General features: G+C 37.9%; 1 protein-coding gene across 1 annotated transcript; it reads left to right on the forward strand.

Moving 5' to 3' along the window:
* Nucleotides 1–1,251: 1,251 nt before the first annotated feature.
* Nucleotides 1,252–19,596, forward strand: atp7a (ATPase copper transporting alpha). The gene is made up of 23 exons (XM_056769453.1): nt 1,252–1,915; nt 2,686–2,806; nt 5,884–6,373; nt 6,989–7,690; nt 8,535–8,759; nt 9,433–9,596; nt 9,684–9,845; nt 10,231–10,307; nt 10,449–10,671; nt 10,789–11,022; nt 11,173–11,264; nt 11,735–11,862; nt 12,046–12,200; nt 12,777–12,911; nt 13,390–13,584; nt 13,666–13,848; nt 14,158–14,368; nt 16,020–16,166; nt 16,430–16,572; nt 17,145–17,348; nt 17,645–17,762; nt 18,147–18,249; nt 18,408–19,596. The coding sequence occupies exons 2-23, from the start codon at nt 2,693–2,695 to the stop codon at nt 18,670–18,672; spliced, it is 4,470 nt and encodes a 1,489-aa protein (XP_056625431.1). The 5' UTR covers nt 1,252–1,915; nt 2,686–2,692; the 3' UTR covers nt 18,673–19,596.
* Nucleotides 19,597–20,218: the final 622 nt, after the last annotated feature.

The raw sequence follows: 20,218 nt of genomic DNA on the forward strand, positions 1-20,218 counted from the left end.
ATTAACTCATCCTCCAGCCATACGGTATCTCTGACATCAATATTTGAATAAATTATGAAAAATGAATCTCTCACTGGCCAAGTGTGATTTTTATGAAAATAAAGGTTAGAATCGTGGTTTTCCGGTAATTTTACAGCTCGCCATGAACGTATATTAGCATTTTTTTGTTTGCCAATATTATTGAGAGTCTGGACCCGGAAACAGTATATGACCTTCCCAATATGGTGTTGCGTGACGTCAGACTTAAAGTGATACTTCACCAAAAAATGAAAATTCTGTCAACATTTACTCATCTTCGAGTTGTTCCATTTGTGTATATATTTCTTTGTTCTGATGAGCACAGAGAAAGATATTTGGAATGATGCTTACAACCAAACAGATCGCTTGACTCTCACAGTAGGAAAAATTATATAATATATTTTTGTATTGTTGAAAAAAAAATAAGACATTTTGAAGAATGTTTGACACTAGTCCTGATGCACTCTTTCCTACCACGGTAGTCAATGGGTGTTGAGATCTGTTTGGTTATAAGCATTATTTCAGATCTTTCTCTGTATTCATCAGAACAAATACATTTATACACATTTGGAACAACTCGAATGTGAGTAAATGATGACAGAATTTTTATTTTTAGGTGAAGTATCCCTTTAACCGAATAGCCTACTCAATGCAGTACTTTTTCATTTGGGTGATGTGTTCACTTGTTTAACAAATATCTTAAAGACATCTTCAGTAACTAACATCAAATTACTTCAAGACATGTTGATGTATATGAACCAACATGTTAATCCACCAGATTAAATATTTTTTAAACCAGACATAAACTTCAAACATATAATAAATGATTATGAAAAAGAAAACAACAGTTCTTAGTGTGTTAATTACATGTTTGACTTTGTATTGTAATGTATTAGCTACAATATCCGCATTTTTTATAATTAACTTGTGATCATTATTTTACAGAATCAGAAAGAGCTTTACTGCCAAGTATGTTTACAAACACAAGGAATTAAGCAAACATATGTGCAAGCATACATGGTCCAAACATAGTGCAAATATACATTTAGATATAAAAATGAGAAATAAAATCACTATATATAAAAAGGGAAAAAATATAGACAAAGAATCTACATTTTATTTTGTATTATATGTAAACAGTGTACAGATGCGATATTAACAGGTTTAACCTTTTGTTTACAATGTACAGTTTCCAGATGCTTTGTGCAAGCGTCCAATGCGATGGACACTGTGTAGTAAGAGCTTTAAATTGTCCAGGCTGAGTATAGCCTGCGGGAAAAACTGTTCTTGTGTCTGGCTGTTCTGGTGGTCAGTGCTCTGTAGGGCTGGCCAGATGGCAAAAGTTCGAAGAGGGAGCAAGCTGGGTGAGTGGGGCCATAAATAATTTTTTTGCCCATTTTCTCTTTCTGGAGTCGTAGAGATCTTTGAGGTTGGGCAGACGGGCACCAATAATTCTCTCAGCAGTCCTGATTGTTTTTCAAAGTACTGTTTTCCTGACTCATTTTCAAAGTATCGCGCAGGTTACGCATTGCTGAGGTCATTGAATCTGCCACGACGTCGCTTACGCCTGCGCATGTACCGGCAGTGGTTGATGTTCTCGAGTACTCCATGGAAAGCTGTACGTCGTTTGTGTAAAATCCGAACATTCCGCATGGATTTAACTATCTCCAGGGTGACTTTTGTAAGAATCCGCTCTCCTGCTGTGTGTAGATATTACACACACGTGTGGTTTGATCGATTTAGGGATATTTGTTGTAATTAAGAACGTAAAACCTACCTAAAACTGGGAAAATATATGTTAGCCAGCTAACGCTGTCGGCGTGAAAAGTGACAGTGAAACTGCCCGAAAACAAGTGAAGGTAACGGTGTGAGGCTGGATCGCCACATCGCATGAAAGGTAAAGAACATATATCACAGTTTCATGCTCCGTGAGTATCTAACGTTATAACGTAAATGTTTGCGTTAGTTTCGGGGTAGACGGGTCAGATTTGGAGACGTGTCGTATAACGTAACGTTAACATTTGCAAAAGACTGAAAAACGTTTTCCGAATTGGCGTTGTAAAAGAAAGACTTTCTCTTTGTAAAAACACTTTACTACTAACTTGAAGTGATGTATACATATATCTTACAGTAATGAAAATAACGTCGTGCGAGTCTATGTTTTTAGTTGACAGTAATTGATTAATATTCGTGTTAATAATAATAATATTAATATGACACGTTATAAGTTTAATTGTTACGAATCTCAATCGTTTAAATCTTTCATCATTATGTGACAAAAACTATTTAACACTAAAGAAAAGCAATTAAATATATAATATAAATAGATCAACAGGCTTGTGATGTAAATATCTTTAAATATTGATTTATTGCAGTGTACGTTGCCTTAGTCACGTATTGTTTCGATTTCAATGTAAACTCCACGGCATATAAATATACAGGGCAAAAACTTTGATCTCACAGGTCACAAAACCTTGTACATCCTGTATGACAATTTCTTAATCAACTTGCTGGCTTTTGGTGGTAGTCTCATGTCACTTCAGAATAAAGTTGTGTTTGTTTATTCTACAATAAGGCTGTTAACCACATGTGTTTGTTGTCTTGATGGGTAAAAGATGTTGTTTATTCATGTTATAACATGTGCATCTGTGTGCCTTAATCTTTCAGAGAAGTCATGGCACTGAATTTATGTCGTGTTAGTCTGGGGGTTGAGGGTATGACCTGTGGCTCTTGTGTCCAGTCCATTGAGGGACGAATCGGGGGTCTGCCAGGTGTCATTCATATACAGGTGAGGATTTACATTATACCAGTCCCACCAGACACAAAGTCATAATACTTTTAGATCTATATACAAGTTAACTGAAAGGGAATTATTCTGTAGGCCTTTGTTGTATGTCTCGCTGCACTTGTTCCGGTTTCGTCCATATGTTCTTTTTCATTATTTACACGTTTTATGGACAAATCGGTGCAAATTTCAGCATTTGTGCTAAATAAACAAATATAAACCCTGCCGGGCTAGAGATTACATTTCCAGGTGTCTTTTTTCCATGAATCATTGTTAAATACTAGGGCTGGGTGTAAACGATTATTTATTAAACGATTATTTTATTGATTATTCGACTAATCTAACAACTAATTTTGCGGTTAATCTAACGATTATTTTTCTGCTGCCCGATTAATAAAAAACATAATGTATCAAATAAATACCAAAAATATCTTAATAATATACTTTATTGAACAACAGTTTTGCACAGCAAAAAATATTATGCTTTACACAAATTAAAATAAATACAATTATTTTACTGTTATACAAAATGAAAGACCAGCCTGTTTACTCTTTACAGTACCAGCATAACTCTCTTGTTCAAAAAATTAAAAAAAACACTGTGCTGTTTTAAACACAATATAAAATTCAGTTTTTTGCGTATATTTTGAATGAATTGCATCTCCTTCCCAAGATAGGAAGCCAAGGTTCGTTTCTTTGTCCTAGAAAACACGAAAGCAATGCATATAAAAACAACAGCTATGACTGTGGGGTACTTTAGGAAATTTTGACCTATTATTTTGACGTCGCTCCAGGCCTATTAAATACTAAACACCAGTGGGCCTGTACCATGAAGCCGGTTTAGGTGGCTAGCTAGGTACGTTAAGGATTAGTTTGCGCCAACCCTGGGTTTTGGGTACAATGATAGTAGCTCAGCTTTGATCACTTGCTTTAGATGTAATGCACTGTGTATAAATGATTTAAGGTTAAAAAACTGTATTTTATACATACCGTTCATGTATGCATCTCCTCTCTCTGAAACTAAAACTCATCGCTCTGAAAAGCGAGGTGCGCTATGATTGGCCAGTTAACCAGTGCGTAGTGATTGGTCTGCAAAACTTCAGGCGTGTGACGGAAATGTAACGCTTCTTACAATATTTGGAACATCAGGTTCCAAAGCAATTGTACTGACAGCTACACCCACCTTACTTGCGTATACATTTGGGTGGTCTTGGTGAAATCATACCACGAACTGATGCAGATTTGCGGGGGTGCGGTTACAAGAGGCATTTCAGGCAGGTCTGGGTGAGCATTTGTTTTAGATAAGAGTTAATCTTTTGTTCCAACTCTTTCATTATTGCAATTTTACGTGTCTAATACATCTATAGGCAACTTATAACACACCAAAGACACATAAAAACACGTATTCGTGCCATATGACCCCTTTAATCTGTGTTCATCACCATGGTAATTTACGCTGCACGACTAACCTGCTCCGGAGCAGGTTATGATCTAGATTAGAGATCTCCCACCAAAACTGAACCAATCAGCTTGCGAGCAAATTCACATTTAAATGGCACAACTAATTCACAGTGCATGTAATAATGGCTAGTTCTTTTTTATAATGTGTAATAAAATCAAATACTTATCCATGGCTGAAATTAGTTTTTGTGTTACTATAAGTGCTCATAATTATTTTCTAAGAAACTTACCGGAACTCCTCCTGTCCATGTTGAATGTGATTAGTTTTGCGATGCCGACATCACTCGTTCATGTGAACTAATATTAGCTTCAGGATCAAAGCGTTAGTTGACACAAAAGAAGCTCTTTGAGCTGCTTCATGATCACACAGAGCTTGATCACGTTGGTTTGGCTTTGTCAACTTAAAACCAATCCTTTAACCCTGAGATTGTTCAGCTACATTCATGGTACAGGCCCCAGTGCCCTTTGGGTTGCTGAGAAAGCATTTCGACAGCAATATAAACTAGTAATAACATTAACCAGAGAGCTTCCCCTCCAGCCACTGGGACATAATTGAAGAAAGCCTCTCGTATGTTGAACTTCAAGTCACAATCTAATTTTTCCTAATTCATCCTGCCCTTTCCCTTAAAAACACAGTTACCCTGCAGACACGAGTCAAATTAGCGCAAAATTTAATCATTTGTGTAAGATGTTGTTTTAACCTTTTAAAAACAAGGACTGGCGATATTACTATTGACCAGTGCCGTCTAATACCAAAAACTGAACACAGAAACATTCACTGAGCCAAAACGGACAAGTCAGTCAAGAATTGTGCTTATTGTGTGGAAACAGACTTCCTGCTGTATCTTTATGTGGAAGTCAGGGTTTAAGGGTCACATGATAATGTGACTCAACATTGTGAGCTGCCTGAGGATTCACGTTAGGTTCACCATAAGACTTAATTTTCTTCACAGCACAAAGTGTTACTCTGTATAATGATGTTATTATGCAAGGTACCAGAGGCCATTGTTACCACGTTTGTCCACAACCCTTAAGCTGTTTCAATATTCACAATATAGCATGGCCTTAAAGGGATATTTCACCCCAAAATAACAATTCTGTCATCATTTATTCACCCTGATGTGGTTCAAGACCTATTATTCTATGGAACACTAAAGAAGATATTTTGAGAATAGTCTCTGTGGATTTGTGTTCACACAATTGAGGGGTCAATGTTGTTTGGTTCTTCCAAATATTTCTTTCGTGTTCTGTAGAAGAAAGAAGGCCATACAGGTTTGAAATGATGTAAGTGTGACTAAATGATAATGTGTTTTACCTTTTCTTATTTTCTCCTGGAAAACTGCTTTGGAACAATGCACATTGTGAAATAAAATTGATTTGAATTAAATTAATTAAATGATAAAAGAATATTCATTTATGAGTGAAGTATCCTGAAATTGGTTAGGTTTGCATGAGAAAGGTTCTTATGGGCTTTTCAATGTAAAAATGTATGCAAGCACGTATGCCATTGTGTTTCTGTGTTTTCTGCATAACCATGTGCCTTTTATGGGTCTTTATAACTTTCTTTACTATATTCGACGCCACACATCAGCACATTTTGATCTCTTTTCAATCCACAGGTTTCCTTGGAGCTGAACAATGCAACTGTCATATATGATCAAAATTGCCACACTCCAGAATCCTTAGCTGAGGCCATTGATGATATGGGCTTTGAGTCCAGTCTGACAGACACCGCACCAATGGCAGTTCCAACAGAAACCAAGGTCTTCACTAAGGCTGGTTGCACCATAGACTCTGTCCAGCAGGCTCTGAGCAAACTAGCCCAGATGAAAGGGGCGGTTGTGACTGAGATGAGTGCTGATAACAACAGCCTGGCTGTCACGTTTATCCCATCTTTGGTCGATGTGGAACAGCTAAGGGAGGCGATGAGCTGTCTGGTTCCTGATGGGATTCGCAGCCCAGCGGCCGGTTTACTGGAAGGGTCTCCCTCAAGCAGCAACTGTAGGGTGGAACAAGTCAAAATGCGCATTGAGGGAATGGTCTGTCTGTCCTGCACCACTACCATTGAGGGCAAGATTGGGAAGTTGAAAGGGGTCGAGAAGATTAAAGGTATCACGTTTTGATGAGGCTTGTGACATTTATCCGAGTTTGAGTAACAGTGTCATCCAGTTAAACTTTCACATTTTCTGGTAAATGGTATTTTGCATTGAGAAGTTTATATATGTTATTACTCATTGACACTGTACTGTCAGGAGTTCTAGATAAGGGATGTTACACAATCTGTACACTTCCTACATGTGATCACGATGAACTGCCCGTTTCTGCAGTCTTGCATAAAGCCAGGGATAGCTCAGCCCAAAAGGAAAATATTCATTTTGTCACACTCCTGTCATTCCAAACCTGTACTACTTCTGTAAAACAAAAAGATATTTTGAAGGATGTTGGTAACCGAACTTTAGCGGAATCAATTCACTTCTGAATGGATACAAAACCACCAAGGCATTTCTCAAAATATCTTTTGTGTTCCACAGAAAAATATAGTCATATAGAATTTGAATGACATGAGTGTGAATAAATGATAGAATTTTTATTAGATCTTTCCAACGTAAATATAATAAATCCTATACATTTCAGCTTTTGGCATCATTAAGTGCAAACCTGCCATATTGTATTTTTAATAACACGCCTTCAAGATTCATAATTGTTTTGATTCTATTTTTACAGTCTCTCTAGACTCCCAAGAAGCCACAGTTTTTTACCTGCCTTACATCATAAAAGTGGAGGAGATTGTGGACCAGATTGAAGTGACTGGTTTTAAGGCCATTGTTAGGTCAAAACCTCGTCAATTAAAGCTTTCTGCCAGCGAAGTGGAGCGCTTGCGCAATGCTCCCAAAGAGACCGTCTCCTCGACGGAGGAGAAGCTTTCAGAGCTGATCACGGACTCCACTATCACTACACTGCTTCAGGTTACAGGAATGCACTGCAACTCTTGCGTAGTAAATATTCAGGACAATATATCTAAGCTGGCAGGAGTGAGTTCGGTGGTTGTGTCCTTGGAGAACAGACAAGCTTCGATTCAACACAACCCAAAACAAGTTTCAACAGCAGAACTACAGAAGTCCATTGAGTCTCTGCCTCCAGGAAAATTTAAGGTTCAGTTTGTCACTCCACAGAACATTTTACCGTCTCCAGAGCCAAGCTTCCTCCAGCCGCTGGTGTCGGTGGCAGAGGTTCACATTGAGGGTATGACCTGTGGATCTTGCGTTCAGTCCATCGAGGGTGTGTTGTCGCAGAAGAAAGGAGTCAGATCAGCCCGAGTGTCATTGGCCAATCATCAGGGAACCTTTGAGTATGACCCTTTGGTGACTACACCCGAGGAACTGAGGGCCGCCATTGAGGACATGGGCTTTGATGCTTCTCTGCCTGGTGAGTTTGTTTTATTCCACATCTTGTAGTTATTTCACATCCTGGACAATGTCTGCCCACTTATACTACCAGTCAAATGTTTATGCCGCCTTGATAGGTTTGTTTCTCATGATAAGGTTTGTGACCGTATATAAATTTTGAACTTTTATCAAGGTATTGGAATTTGCAACAGATTAGAAACGTCAGCGTTGTCCTCTTTATAACAAGTTTGACAACTTAAAATATCAAAAAGAATTAAAATATTTTAAATTAAAATTAAAAACACATAATAGAGAAAGAATAATAATAAAAAAATTCCTGCCATGTTTTATTCCAGATAAAAATGTATAATATTTGACTTTATATTCTTTTAATATGCTTTGGTCACTCTGGGCATTTTGGAAATCAGCTTTGAAAATAAAGTACTTCTAATAATTCACAATATTGAAGTGTGATAACAATATTGAAGTAACATTCGTAATTGCGATATGTCTAAGACCATTAAAAAAAATCTGACTAAAGGTTTATTATTTGTCCTACAGAAATTTCCGTAACTATATTACGACATTGCTATGGGCTAAAATTTGAAATAATATTTTAATAAATCGATGATTTGAATTTGTTATAAGTACATTCGATAAATCGTTGAGGTTTATACTGCCTAGATGTCATTCTAGGAAGTTCCAGGTTATGAAAATATAATGACGATGTACATAACTGTACATAAGCAGCAATACACATCAATCAAGCTATACCTGCTCTCTTCACTTGACTTGTCTTGTGTTTACTGTCATTTTATAATTTGAGATGTGTTCTAAATAATCCACTCAAACCATCTGTTAACTTTTACCTTTTCGTACACTAGAGACGAATTCATTGGTGCCTTCAGTGGTCAAAAGCCCAGCGCAGTCAGCTCTGTCTGTCCGCAGTACGTCCATATCTCCAGTCTGGTCAGCTGCGAAAGAGAACGAAGTGGACAGTGATGCTGAGGCTTCAACAAACAACATTGCTAAATGTTTTATTCAGGTCGGAGGGATGACTTGTGCCTCCTGCGTGGCCAACATTGAGAGGAACCTGAAGAACGAGCAAGGTAATGGACATTTTTCACAAGCCTGTGGTGACGTGTATAAAGAATTGGAAATCTTCAAGTTTTTTATATTTTAATAAAAAAAATGTATGCACGTTTATAACACCATACCTTAGATTATATTACATTAGCATCAAATTTAACGATAATGCCAGTGTGTTTCTTAAACGGGGTCTATGGAAGTCCAGTTAAATTTGAAATCCTTTTCTCTTTTGACTGCTGTTATCAGACTCTCTATTTTATTTTTATTTTGTTGAAAGTAGTCAAAACACTATCGTTGAGTTTTTACTTTGCTGTTTGAGTAAATGAGAATGCAAAAATATATATTTGTGATAGTCTCCCGTTCACCACTAAAGAAGTTTTCCCAGCTATGACGACTTCAGCTGCTAAAAAACCCTTAAACATGAAAGGTCCATCCCAGATCTTTCAACATAGGCTGTGATACAAATAGGGGTTATAGAAACATTGAAAGTGATACAATTTTGGTCAAATTGTTATCAGAAGATAAAGATTAGGTGAAATTCGATCAAATATTCTGTTTATTATTAATCGAAATATTATTGTTGACATTTTCTCAGCCCAACATCTTCATTGACCTTATTGCTTTAGAGCAGATTGTAAATAAATAAAGGATTTTTTACATGAATTAATTTGACGTCATTGCTTATTTCCTCAGGGATTCATTCTGTTTTGGTAGCACTGATGGCCAGTAAAGCTGAGGTTCGGTACAGTCCCTCCATCACTGATCCTCCGAGCATAGCGGAATGTATCAGAGAGCTTGGTTTTACTGCCACAGTCATGGAGGATTACGATGGCTCGGATGGAGTCTTGGAGCTTGTGGTTAGTATGTCAGCAGGTCGTCACATTGATTTTTGACCCAGCTTCTATCAAAAAAGTAGTGTGGACAGCGTGTGTTTTTTCTACTAGGTTAGAGGGATGACATGTGCCTCCTGTGTTCACAAAATTGAGTCCAACTTGATGAAACAGAAAGGTGTTGTCTATGCTTCTGTTGCCCTGGCAACTAATAAAGCACACATCAAGTATGACCCAGAGGTGACCGGGCCCCGAGATGTAATCCGATGGATTGAGGTAAATTTACAAACATCCAACAAACTGAAATGAATCAAATCTGGTGAGCTGTTTTGTGGATATAGCTTTCCTGTTGCTCAGTGGTTAGAGCGTAGCATTATCAACACCAAGGTCATGGGTTCAATCCCAGGGTTTGCGCATACTACGAAACAAAATGTATAGTATAATGCAATGTAAGTCGCTTTGGATAAAAGCATCTGCCAAATGGTTAAATGTAAATTTAAGGCATATCCACAGTGGATAGTAAAGAAGTAGAAAGAATTGCTGTTATTTTATCTCACCCTTGTAATGAATCACAAGACAACTAGTTGCAATTCAGGTAAGTTATGTACCATGGGGTGTGTTCTTACATAAAATATATAAAACTTTGATTTTTGATGAATAGAATATGGGATTCGAGGCCTATCTGGTGAAGAAAGATCGCACAGGAAGTCACTTGGATCACAGTCAAGAGATTCATCAGTATGTACATGAGGAAAAAATGCATGAGGAAATGATCTGTTGGTTTAGTACCAGAAAAAATATGACTTCTGATGTCTTCAAGTATTTTTAAAACTTTCTTTGGGTATTCGTACGTAAGTAGTCTTTCCCCTCTTTTCTCAGGTGGAGAAGGTCGTTCCTCATCAGTTTGTTTTTCTGCGTGCCTGTTATGGGCATGATGACGTACATGATTATAGTCGATCACAAGATCGAAACGTCCCATGAACACAACGCCACAGCAGAGGACAGAGAAAAGTACCACTCCTCAATGTTCCTGGAGAGACAGCTTTTGCCGGGCCTCTCCATCATGAATCTGATCTCCTTCCTTTTCTGTGTCCCTGTACAGGTCTGTTTCACTTCTATTCTAACACACTGTTGGAGGAAATGCCTTCTTAACGTTCATGTAATATGCAAATTCAAAAGTTTCTAGAATATCTATGTATATTTCTTTTTTTAATTGCAGTTTATTGGTGGACGTTACTTCTATGTTCAAGCCTACAAGGCTCTCAAGCACCGGACTGCCAATATGGATGTGCTTATAGTACTGGCCACCACCATAGCCTTCACGTACTCAGTAGTGATTCTTCTGGTTGCCATGATAGAGAAGGCAAAAGTAAATCCCATCACCTTCTTCGACACGCCGCCTATGCTGTTTGTGTTCATCTCGCTGGGCAGATGGCTGGAGCAAATTGCCAAGGTACTTGTCACATCTCACGACCGTAAAGAGTGTGAGCAAGCATTTCTAGTTAAACAAGTTCTTCATCTGCCTGCATGTAAAGTAAACTTAGTTTCCTCGATTGTTCTATTGTACGGAAATGCGGTTTTGTTGCTTTGTTTTTAATCACAGAGTAAGACCTCGGAGGCTCTGTCTAAGCTGATGTCTTTACAAGCAACAGAGGCCACAATTGTTACCCTGAATGCTGATATGTCTCTGTTAAGGTTTGAATTGGTTTCCTGTTTCATGTAAACACAGTGCTTGCAAGACATTTTTGATTTCTTTCTTCCTCATGTTCAAAAATGAGGAGAATGAAGAACAGGAAGACAATTAAGACTGAAGATTCCATCCTTTAATTATTCAGCAGTGATGACATCATTATACTATTTTCATACTAAATCGTGATTGATCAATGATCTATCTATCGATCGATCGATCGTTAGTTGCCAGTTCACTACAAAGGGGCTTTATTTGTTGATTCTCATTTACATCCGACAGAAAACAAACTCCTACTGTTCTCATGGCAACAGCAGAGCCTCTCTTATTTCATTTACATAAAACCAAAGCCTTGGCACCGTAACGCTACTCACTTACTGGATTGCAAGCACTGGTGCTTCCTTGTAGAAATGCAAATATGTGGTTTGCTTCCTTTGAAACGAAAACACATGATGTCTATTTCTCTTCCTCATGTAAGTGAGGAGCAGGTGGATGTGGAGCTGGTACAGAGGGGAGATGTTGTGAAGGTTGTGCCTGGAGGGAAATTTCCAGTAGATGGTCGAGTTATTGAAGGGCACTCCATGGCAGACGAGTCTCTCATTACGGGTTAGAAAAGACAATTTTCTATCCAGCAGCACAAATGCTTTGAATGAAGACTAATCCATAATTGTTGTTTTTGTAATGCTTGTGTGAAACTTCATCGCCAAAATTAAACACATCCCTGAATCCTAATCTTTCTTGTCGAACATGTTCAAATGGTTACAATCATCTGTTTTTTATGTGGTGTAGGTGAAGCCATGCCTGTGACGAAGAAGGTGGGTTGCACGGTCATCGCAGGCTCTATAAATCAGAATGGCTCTCTGCTGATCAAAGCCACTCATGTTGGCATGGACACCACCCTCTCTCAGATCGTCAAACTCGTAGAGGAAGCTCAGACCTCAAAGGTGTGTCTGTTTACCAAGCATCTGAATGTGTTTCATTTCATTTAACAGGAAGAGAATGTTTAAATTAACAGAGGTTCATGTTGAAATGATCAGTGATCTATTCACTTGTACTTCTCTATGTCAGGGAAATTATAGGTTTAATACCATAAAAACGTTTAAATTACAATAAATTCAATAACAAGTAAAAGTATAAGTTAAGATAAAAAATAAAGCCTGTATATATTCTCACCAGCACTTCAGACCGATCTTACCATAATACTACAAAAAAATGAATGACTTGTTTATTAAAAACAATCAACAACAACACGGCTTTTACTACTTTTAACTTTTTAAAGTACCTAATTCAAGTTTATTTTTCTTAATCCTCAGACACATGTTTTGCTTGTTTCAAACATAAGCTTAATTAATTAATTACATTTTTTTTATTAAACAAGACAATATATCTTTGGTTACATTCTTTGTCAAGTAAACATAGCCTATTTTGTTTAAGAATTTTGATATTTGTACTAGAGAACAAGACAAAAATGCTTTAATTTGTTTTAAAGTAAACCATTTTTTAAATCCGTCCAAATTCAGGCTCCCATTCAGCAATATGCAGATAAGATCAGCGGCTACTTTGTTCCCTTCATTGTCGTAATCTCCTTCATCACTCTGATAGCCTGGATCCTGATCGGCTTTGTCGACTTTCCACTGGTGGAGAAATATTTCCCTGTAAGTGCACCCTGTTTCTTTAGAGCAATGTTTAGATTTTTGTTTGTCTTATTTATTCATGTATAAATGCTTGATGCCAGGTCCATGTATTATAACGTTTAATTTACATTTACATTACATTTTTATGCCGATGACATCAGTGCTGTTGCTCTATCATATAATGCAATGCAATACTTGTATTATAATACGTATAGGCCTAGAATCACATTAAGAAATAAATTATATATCTTTTTTCAAAATTTTTACAAATTCGTTTTTTTTCAAGAAATGGAAAACAAAGCAGTTCTTTTTGATGATTAAACACTTGTCACAGTTGACCAGCACTTTTTACTGGTTAGATATTTGCAAAACCCAGTGACAAACAAAGGGTGACTAATAATAATGATTTATGGCAAAAACACCATGAAATATGAAGATACAAGGTTTTCGAAGGACAGCAACGATATTCTCTTAAAATATTGAATGCTTGTCTTTACAGGGTTATGATAAAAGCATATCTGAGACCGAGGCAGTGATCCGCTTCGCCTTCCAGGCCTCAATCACCGTGCTGTGTATCGCCTGCCCTTGCTCACTGGGTCTCGCCACCCCGACAGCGGTGATGGTGGGAACTGGAGTGGGGGCCCAGAATGGAATTCTTATCAAGGGTGGAGAACCATTAGAAATGGCACACAAGGTTAGGGCAGATTTTTGTATAGCTTGAACTTTGATGATCGTGAAGAGGAAGGGCATGTCATAAATTTGTTTGTGCTTTCAGATCCAGACGGTGGTCTTCGATAAAACTGGCACCATCACGTATGGAGCACCCAAAGTGGTCCAGGTGAAGATGCTGGCGGAGGGGAATCGGATCCCACGCTCGAAATTGCTGGCGATCATGGGCACAGCGGAGAATAACAGCGAACATCCGTTGGGGGCTGCGATTACCAAATACTGCAAACAGGTTTTACTGTGTTTTAATGATTCTTTAAGTAAATAAAGAATAATTCATTCTACCTATAAAGTTAAGTTCAAAATGAACTGTTCTATTTATTGGTGATGTTCAATTTTAAGTATTGTTTACACAGTAACACTGAAGACAGTATATAGAAATACAGTATTTAAAAAAAAAACTTTGCAAGCATTAACAAAATTATATGGCGTTGACAGGGTAGCTGTTTGAAATGGTAGTGATCAGCATTCACTGTCCACTTTTGATTTGCATGAAAGACTGTATTTGGCATTTAAATTAACAACGGTCCTCTGTGTTCAGGAGTTGGGCACAGACTCTCTTGGCACCTGTACAGATTTTCAAGCGGTGCCAGGTTGTGGGATCAGGTGTTTGATCTGTAACACAGAGAACTTGCTCAGGAGAGAAGACAGTGACAGTGAGACGAACCTGCAGGATGCTCTGTTGATCCAGATCAGCGATACAAGAAACCACACCGATGAACACCCGCTCATCGTGGACCCACAGCCACTCAGTAAGTGTCACCCCATCTCTGGGGTTTGATTTTTGTAAATATGCGTCATATTCCAGTATAATCAAAGTTATTCTGATAGCAATATTAAAGAAGATATTTAGACAAAGTTGGCAACCAAACAGTGCCGGCTCCAATTGTATGGACACAAACTAATGAAAGTGAATGGGTGCCAGTTAACAAAGTTTTCAACATAAGGGATGCACGATAAATTATTGGCCATATCGGTATTGGCCGATATCAATAACATTAAAAATGACCGTTTATCAGCTAATACCAATAAGGCTTGTAATTTATTGTATAATAAAATGCAGATATATAACGCTTACGCTTTACCTCATTGATGAGTCTTTGTTGTGCTCTTGGTGTCATTTTGACTGGGCGCCCAATTCTTGGTAGAGTAGCAACAGTCCCAAAGTGTCTCTATTTGTAGATTGTTTTCCTAACTGTAGACTGGTGAATTTCTAAAGTCTTTGAGATAACTTTGTAACCCTTGCCAGATTTATGTAAATTAACAATTCTTGATTGTCGCTCTTCTGAAAGCTCTTTTTGGCGAGGCATGGCTCACATAAGCGTGTTCTGCATGTGCAGAGCAAACTCCAAAAGTTTGAGGGGTTCTTATCAGTTTATGAGGCTGTAGTCCACACCTCCAAACTTATTATCTTAACAAGACTCCAGGTGTGCTTAAACCGGACTCCTAACCCTAATTAGGTCATTAACTCAAGGGTTCACATACTTTTTCCACAAGCACTGAGTATTTTTTGGTTGTTCTCAATGAAGACATGAAAGATCCAAAAAATGTTGTGTTATTATTTAAGACATATTTTATTTGTCAATACCCTTGACTAGGATGAAGATCAGATCACATTTTTTGACAAATTTATTCTGAGAACCATGAAATTCCAAAAGGTTCACACACTTTTTCTTCCCACTGTATAGGAGCAGAAGCATATTGTTTGAATCCGATTCCTGTCTGAATGCTTTCTGTCTTGAGACCTGTTAGACAAATGGCTATTGAAAAAAAAATCTGGAAGAACATCTATCATTTGTTTATTAAATATTCCAGAATAGTTTGAAGGTTAAGGAATAGTTAACTAGTTTAAAGTAGGCTTGGCAACATTATTTTTTGTCTGTGGAAACGTTTTCCGCGGAGAATGTTTTTAAATAAAAGCAGTTGTCCACTTTTTGCCTTTTGTTTCAGCCTATGGGGATTTTGGATACTGTATATCGGTTATCGGCTTCTAATGTTAAAAAATTACCGGTTATCGACCAAAATTTACATATAAGTGCATCCCTATTCAAAATAAAATGAATGTTAGAGCTGTCTTAACAGAGAAGATCTTAAAATACGTCATTGCCACTGTTTTGTCTCAAGAAGCACACCAGTAATGTTTTTTCTAATGCATTCTTATAAAAGCAACTTAAATATCCGAATTTGACCAAGGCATAGTCCTGGCTTAAGTTTAAGCATTGTCTTGGAAATCGCGCCTAACACTGTGTCTACACCTGATTTGGCCAGCGGGACACGACCCATCCAGTGTGGACAAAATTATAATAGGTTCTAATGGTTACATTGTCATTTTGTGTCGGTGTAGACACGGTGTGGAGCTCACAAGGCTTGGAGAGGTCTGGTAAACTAGTTTGTCTGTTTCAGCTGTTGTCCAGTCGGCCTCATACACGGTGCTGATAGGGAACAGAGAGTGGATGAAGAGAAACGCGCTTCAGGTGCAAGAAGATGTAGATGAAGCCATGATGGAACATGAAAAAAGAGGACGCACCGCTGTACTGGTAGCTGTGGACGGTGAGTGCAGGGACAATTCTGTCTTTTCTGCCACACAATTTGAGGAAACATCGAGAGTTACTGAGACTCATCCATGTATGCAAATACTGCAGTGACATCATCACTGGTAAAAGTGGTGCCCCAACTTCCAGTTTGAACAGGGAACGTTTTAAATCAGTTGAAGTTCAAAAAATTGTAGATAAATGTGTTAATTAAGTCAAATACGATCAAAGTAAAGTGTTCAAAACAACATAATTCATTCTGTGAACGTGTTTTATTTTCAGGTGAGCTTTGTGCGATGGTGGCTATAGCGGATACAGTGAAGCCTGAAGCTGAGTTGGCCGTGCACACTCTGACAGCGATGGGGATAGAAGTTGTATTAATGACCGGGGACAACAGCAAAACAGCCAGAGCCATCGCTGCTCAGGTACAGCATCCCTTAATCTCCCAGTAAATGTGACACTGTATGTGAAATCCAGGTTAAAGTCTCATAATCTAGTTTTAATATTCTTAGTCTAATGTGTAATTTTTTGGAGGATATTTGGACAGAAATGCAATATAATATACATCACAATCTGTTCAGAGGTGTATAAAGACCTTACATAACGAAGCGTTGTGTTTTTATAGTCCTTAGAATGACTTATTTCTATCTAAATACACCGTGGGTCCCCTTACATGGAATTCGCCATTTTGTTTCTACAGTAGCCCTAAACGGATAAACTCCTCGATAGAGCAAGTCTCGTAAATTCTTTATCTCCTTCTGCAAAGAAGCGAAAACGTAACAACATCTTAATCCTCTCTTAGCCACCATAGTGCTTCGATGGGGAACGGGAGGATTGGAGTGAGCCATTGGTTGCTGTTTGCTACCATATCAGTAGATGCCGCTAAATTACATACACTGGACCTTTAAACTGGGTTTTCACAAGCCGGGTCAAATGTTAATGGCCCTCATGGCAGAAGTAAATCGTCACTGGGGTTGTGTTGTGGTGTTGTGTCCAGGTGGGTATCAGGAAGGTGTTTGCTGAAGTCTTGCCATCACACAAGGTGGCGAAGGTGGAGCAACTCCAGCTAGCAGGAAAGCGTGTGGCCATGGTGGGCGACGGAGTGAACGACTCTCCTGCGTTGGCTATGGCAGATGTCGGCATCGCCATTGGCACAGGCACTGATGTAGCTATCGAGGCTGCTGATGTGGTGCTTATTAGGGTATGGACACTAACGGCTGGGTTAGATATGTTGAATACATTTGTGGTTAAAGCTTATCACAGTCAGAACAGCCACACACAGTAGTGTACACAAGATTAAAGCAAGTTTTTAATGCTTTAATTGTTTTAAGGAAAATGATCTTTGTAGATGTGCCTTGTTTTGATTGTATACCTGTATATTCTTTTGTGTTTAAAAAAAGTTTTTTGGACAGTTACTGTACATGTTGTTTAAGGCATTTAGTTCAACATGACCCAGTCTTTTTGATTAACTTTTTCTTTTTTTCTAACTCTTCTCAGAACGATCTTCTTGATGTTGTTGGGAGTATTGATCTTTCCAAGAAAACAGTAAAGAGAATCAGAATCAACTTTGTATTTGCACTAATCTATAATCTTGTGGGAATTCCCATCGCTGCAGGTAAAATCTATTAAAAGCCATAGTTCATCCAAAAATAATAATTTACTCATTTACTCTTGTCATTTCAAACCTGTATGACTTTCTTCCTTCCGCAAAACACGAAAGATGATATTTCGAAGAATGTTGAACTTGCATTGGTCTTGTGTCCATATCATAGAAGTCAATAGGTATCTGTTCTCTTCCTTAACAACATTTTTCAAAATGTCGTCTTTCTTGTTCTGCGGAAGAAAGTCATACAGGTCTGAAATAACAAGAGGGTGAGTAAATGATGACAGAATCTTCCGTTTAGGGGTTTACAATACCTTTAGCCCAAATCAAGCTAGCAGACATTACAGTTTATTATTGGTTGAGTTGCATTAACAGGTTTTTTTACTATATGTGCAGGTGTGTTTATGCCTGTTGGGTTGGTACTGCAACCATGGATGGGATCTGCTGCTATGGCTGCTTCCTCAGTCTCTGTGGTGGTCTCCTCCCTCATGCTAAAATGGTGAGCGATTATTCTGACAAAAACATTAGACCATACAAATCTTAATTCCTTAATAATAAAAGATTTTAATAAACATTGGCAGCTGGTGTGGATTCTTCTATTTTTAAAGTAGAAGGCTGACTAGGCTGTGCTTTCACACTCATTTTCTGTGTCTTCAGTTACACTAAACCCAGCGCTGAGGAACTGGAAAGGCGAATGGGTCAGGCGAAACGACAAGGCAGCCTTTCAGATGTCAGCGTTCATATCGGCATGGGAGAGCTGCGTCGCCCTTCGCCCGAACTCAGCCTGCTCGACCGTTTGGTCAACTACAGCAGAGCCTCCATCAACTCTCTGCGCTCAGACAAACACTCTCTCAACAGCATGGTCTTCAGTGAACCGGCCAAGCACTCTCTGTTGGTGGGGGATGATCATGAGATGGTATAGTCATGAGCGTCATGGGGTCCCACTTTACCTCAGTGCCTATAGGGGGGCAACTACATGGAAGTCCAAAAGTTGTTTCGCAAATGTGTACAAGGTTGCCTTTTTTCTATGTTGCTGCTTAGCTCGAGCAGCTTTGGTCGTCCCTTTGAAGTCTGTTTCTGTTATATTGAAAGAGGCTTTCTGATTTTACTTTAAGTACTTTGAGATCTACTTGGTGGCCAACTGAATATGACAATCTTGTAGAGGAAAATCATAAGATTGACCAAGAAAAGTGAAATCAGTTTTATTTTTGTGATAATTTACAAGTGATTTGTTTTTTTATCATAATAATTTGACAAATATTTATAGCATCATTTATTTATATTGTATAAACACACTTGTGACACGTATAAGAATGTGATTTATCAGTGAAAAAATGAACTCTACTTTTCTAATGCCGTTATGGCTTCATATTTTGTATGAGTACTGTGACACAGCACATTCCAAAGAAAGCAGTTTGCTTGCTGTTTGTGCTCTTCATTTATAATCCGCAATGACGTAAGTTTTCAATCATACAAGATGTTAAACCATTATAAGTCAATAAGGTATTCAGTATATCCATTATGTTGTTAAACTATGTTGTTAAAAATGATTAGCTTTATTTAAATGTGCACTTGCTCAGCTTTTAAATGTATTTGTTTGTTTTGTTTCAAAAACACAGTGCTTTTGTGCAAACTGAGTCTGTACCTCACAGTTTATGGCCGTTTGTATCAGCGGTATGTTTGTTTGTTATTACTGGCCTTAATAGAGAAATAAGTATTGAATACGTCATGGCAAAGCCTAAATCAGGTTACTGAAATGAATTGCTGGGCTCAATAACATTCTGAGCTTTTGACAAATGTTGCTTTTTCATGTTGAGAATTAAATATCTGCAACTTGTAAAATAAACATGTCTGTCAGAGGAAGTTTTTACTGTACAATGGTTCCAAACAAGTGTAAGTAATTGTGGTTTGCTCACTAAAAGGAATGATCATTTTTGCAATATTTGTTGCATTGCATTTAAATTTAGCAGATGCTTTTATCCAAAGCAACTTACAGTGCACTTATTACACGGACAATCCCCCTGGAGCAACATGGAATAAAGTGTCTTGCTCAAGGACACACTGGTGGTGGCTGCTGGGATCGAACCAGCAACCTTTGATTTACCAGTTCAGTGGTTTAACCCACTAGACCACCATTGTTTGTTAAATGTATTGAGATCCGAGTAAAGTTGTAAATGTCCAGAAATTGTTATTCATAAACTTTAAAGATGAGCTAAATGTGACTCATTCAATAATAAACCAAACGAAAATATCAAATTATACAGACAACAGTTGGCACCAATAGACATTTATTGTATATGGACTTTTAAAGTCAATGGGGACCAACAGTTATCATTTACCAACATTCTTCAAAATATCTTCTTTTGTGTTCCGCAGATAAAAAAAAGCAATACAGGTTTGACATGACATGAGGTGGAGGAAAATATGACTATTTACTGACGAATATTGTTGTACCATTTTTCCAAAAA

This window comes from Triplophysa dalaica, chromosome 16 (genome assembly GCF_015846415.1).
Source record: "Triplophysa dalaica isolate WHDGS20190420 chromosome 16, ASM1584641v1, whole genome shotgun sequence".
Classification (NCBI taxonomy): Eukaryota; Metazoa; Chordata; class Actinopteri; order Cypriniformes; family Nemacheilidae; genus Triplophysa; species Triplophysa dalaica.

Bases quoted from the DNA above. Each gene is read 5' to 3' on its own strand.
- atp7a (XM_056769453.1), top strand. From the start codon at position 2,693: ATGGCACTGAATTTATGTCGTGTTAGTCTGGGGGTTGAGGGTATGACC. The intron at 7,691-8,534 runs GTGAGTTTGTTT...TTCGTACACTAG, and splicing joins CTTTGATGCTTCTCTGCCTG to AGACGAATTCATTGGTGCCT. The intron at 18,250-18,407 runs GTGAGCGATTAT...CTGTGTCTTCAG, and splicing joins TCCTCCCTCATGCTAAAATG to TTACACTAAACCCAGCGCTG.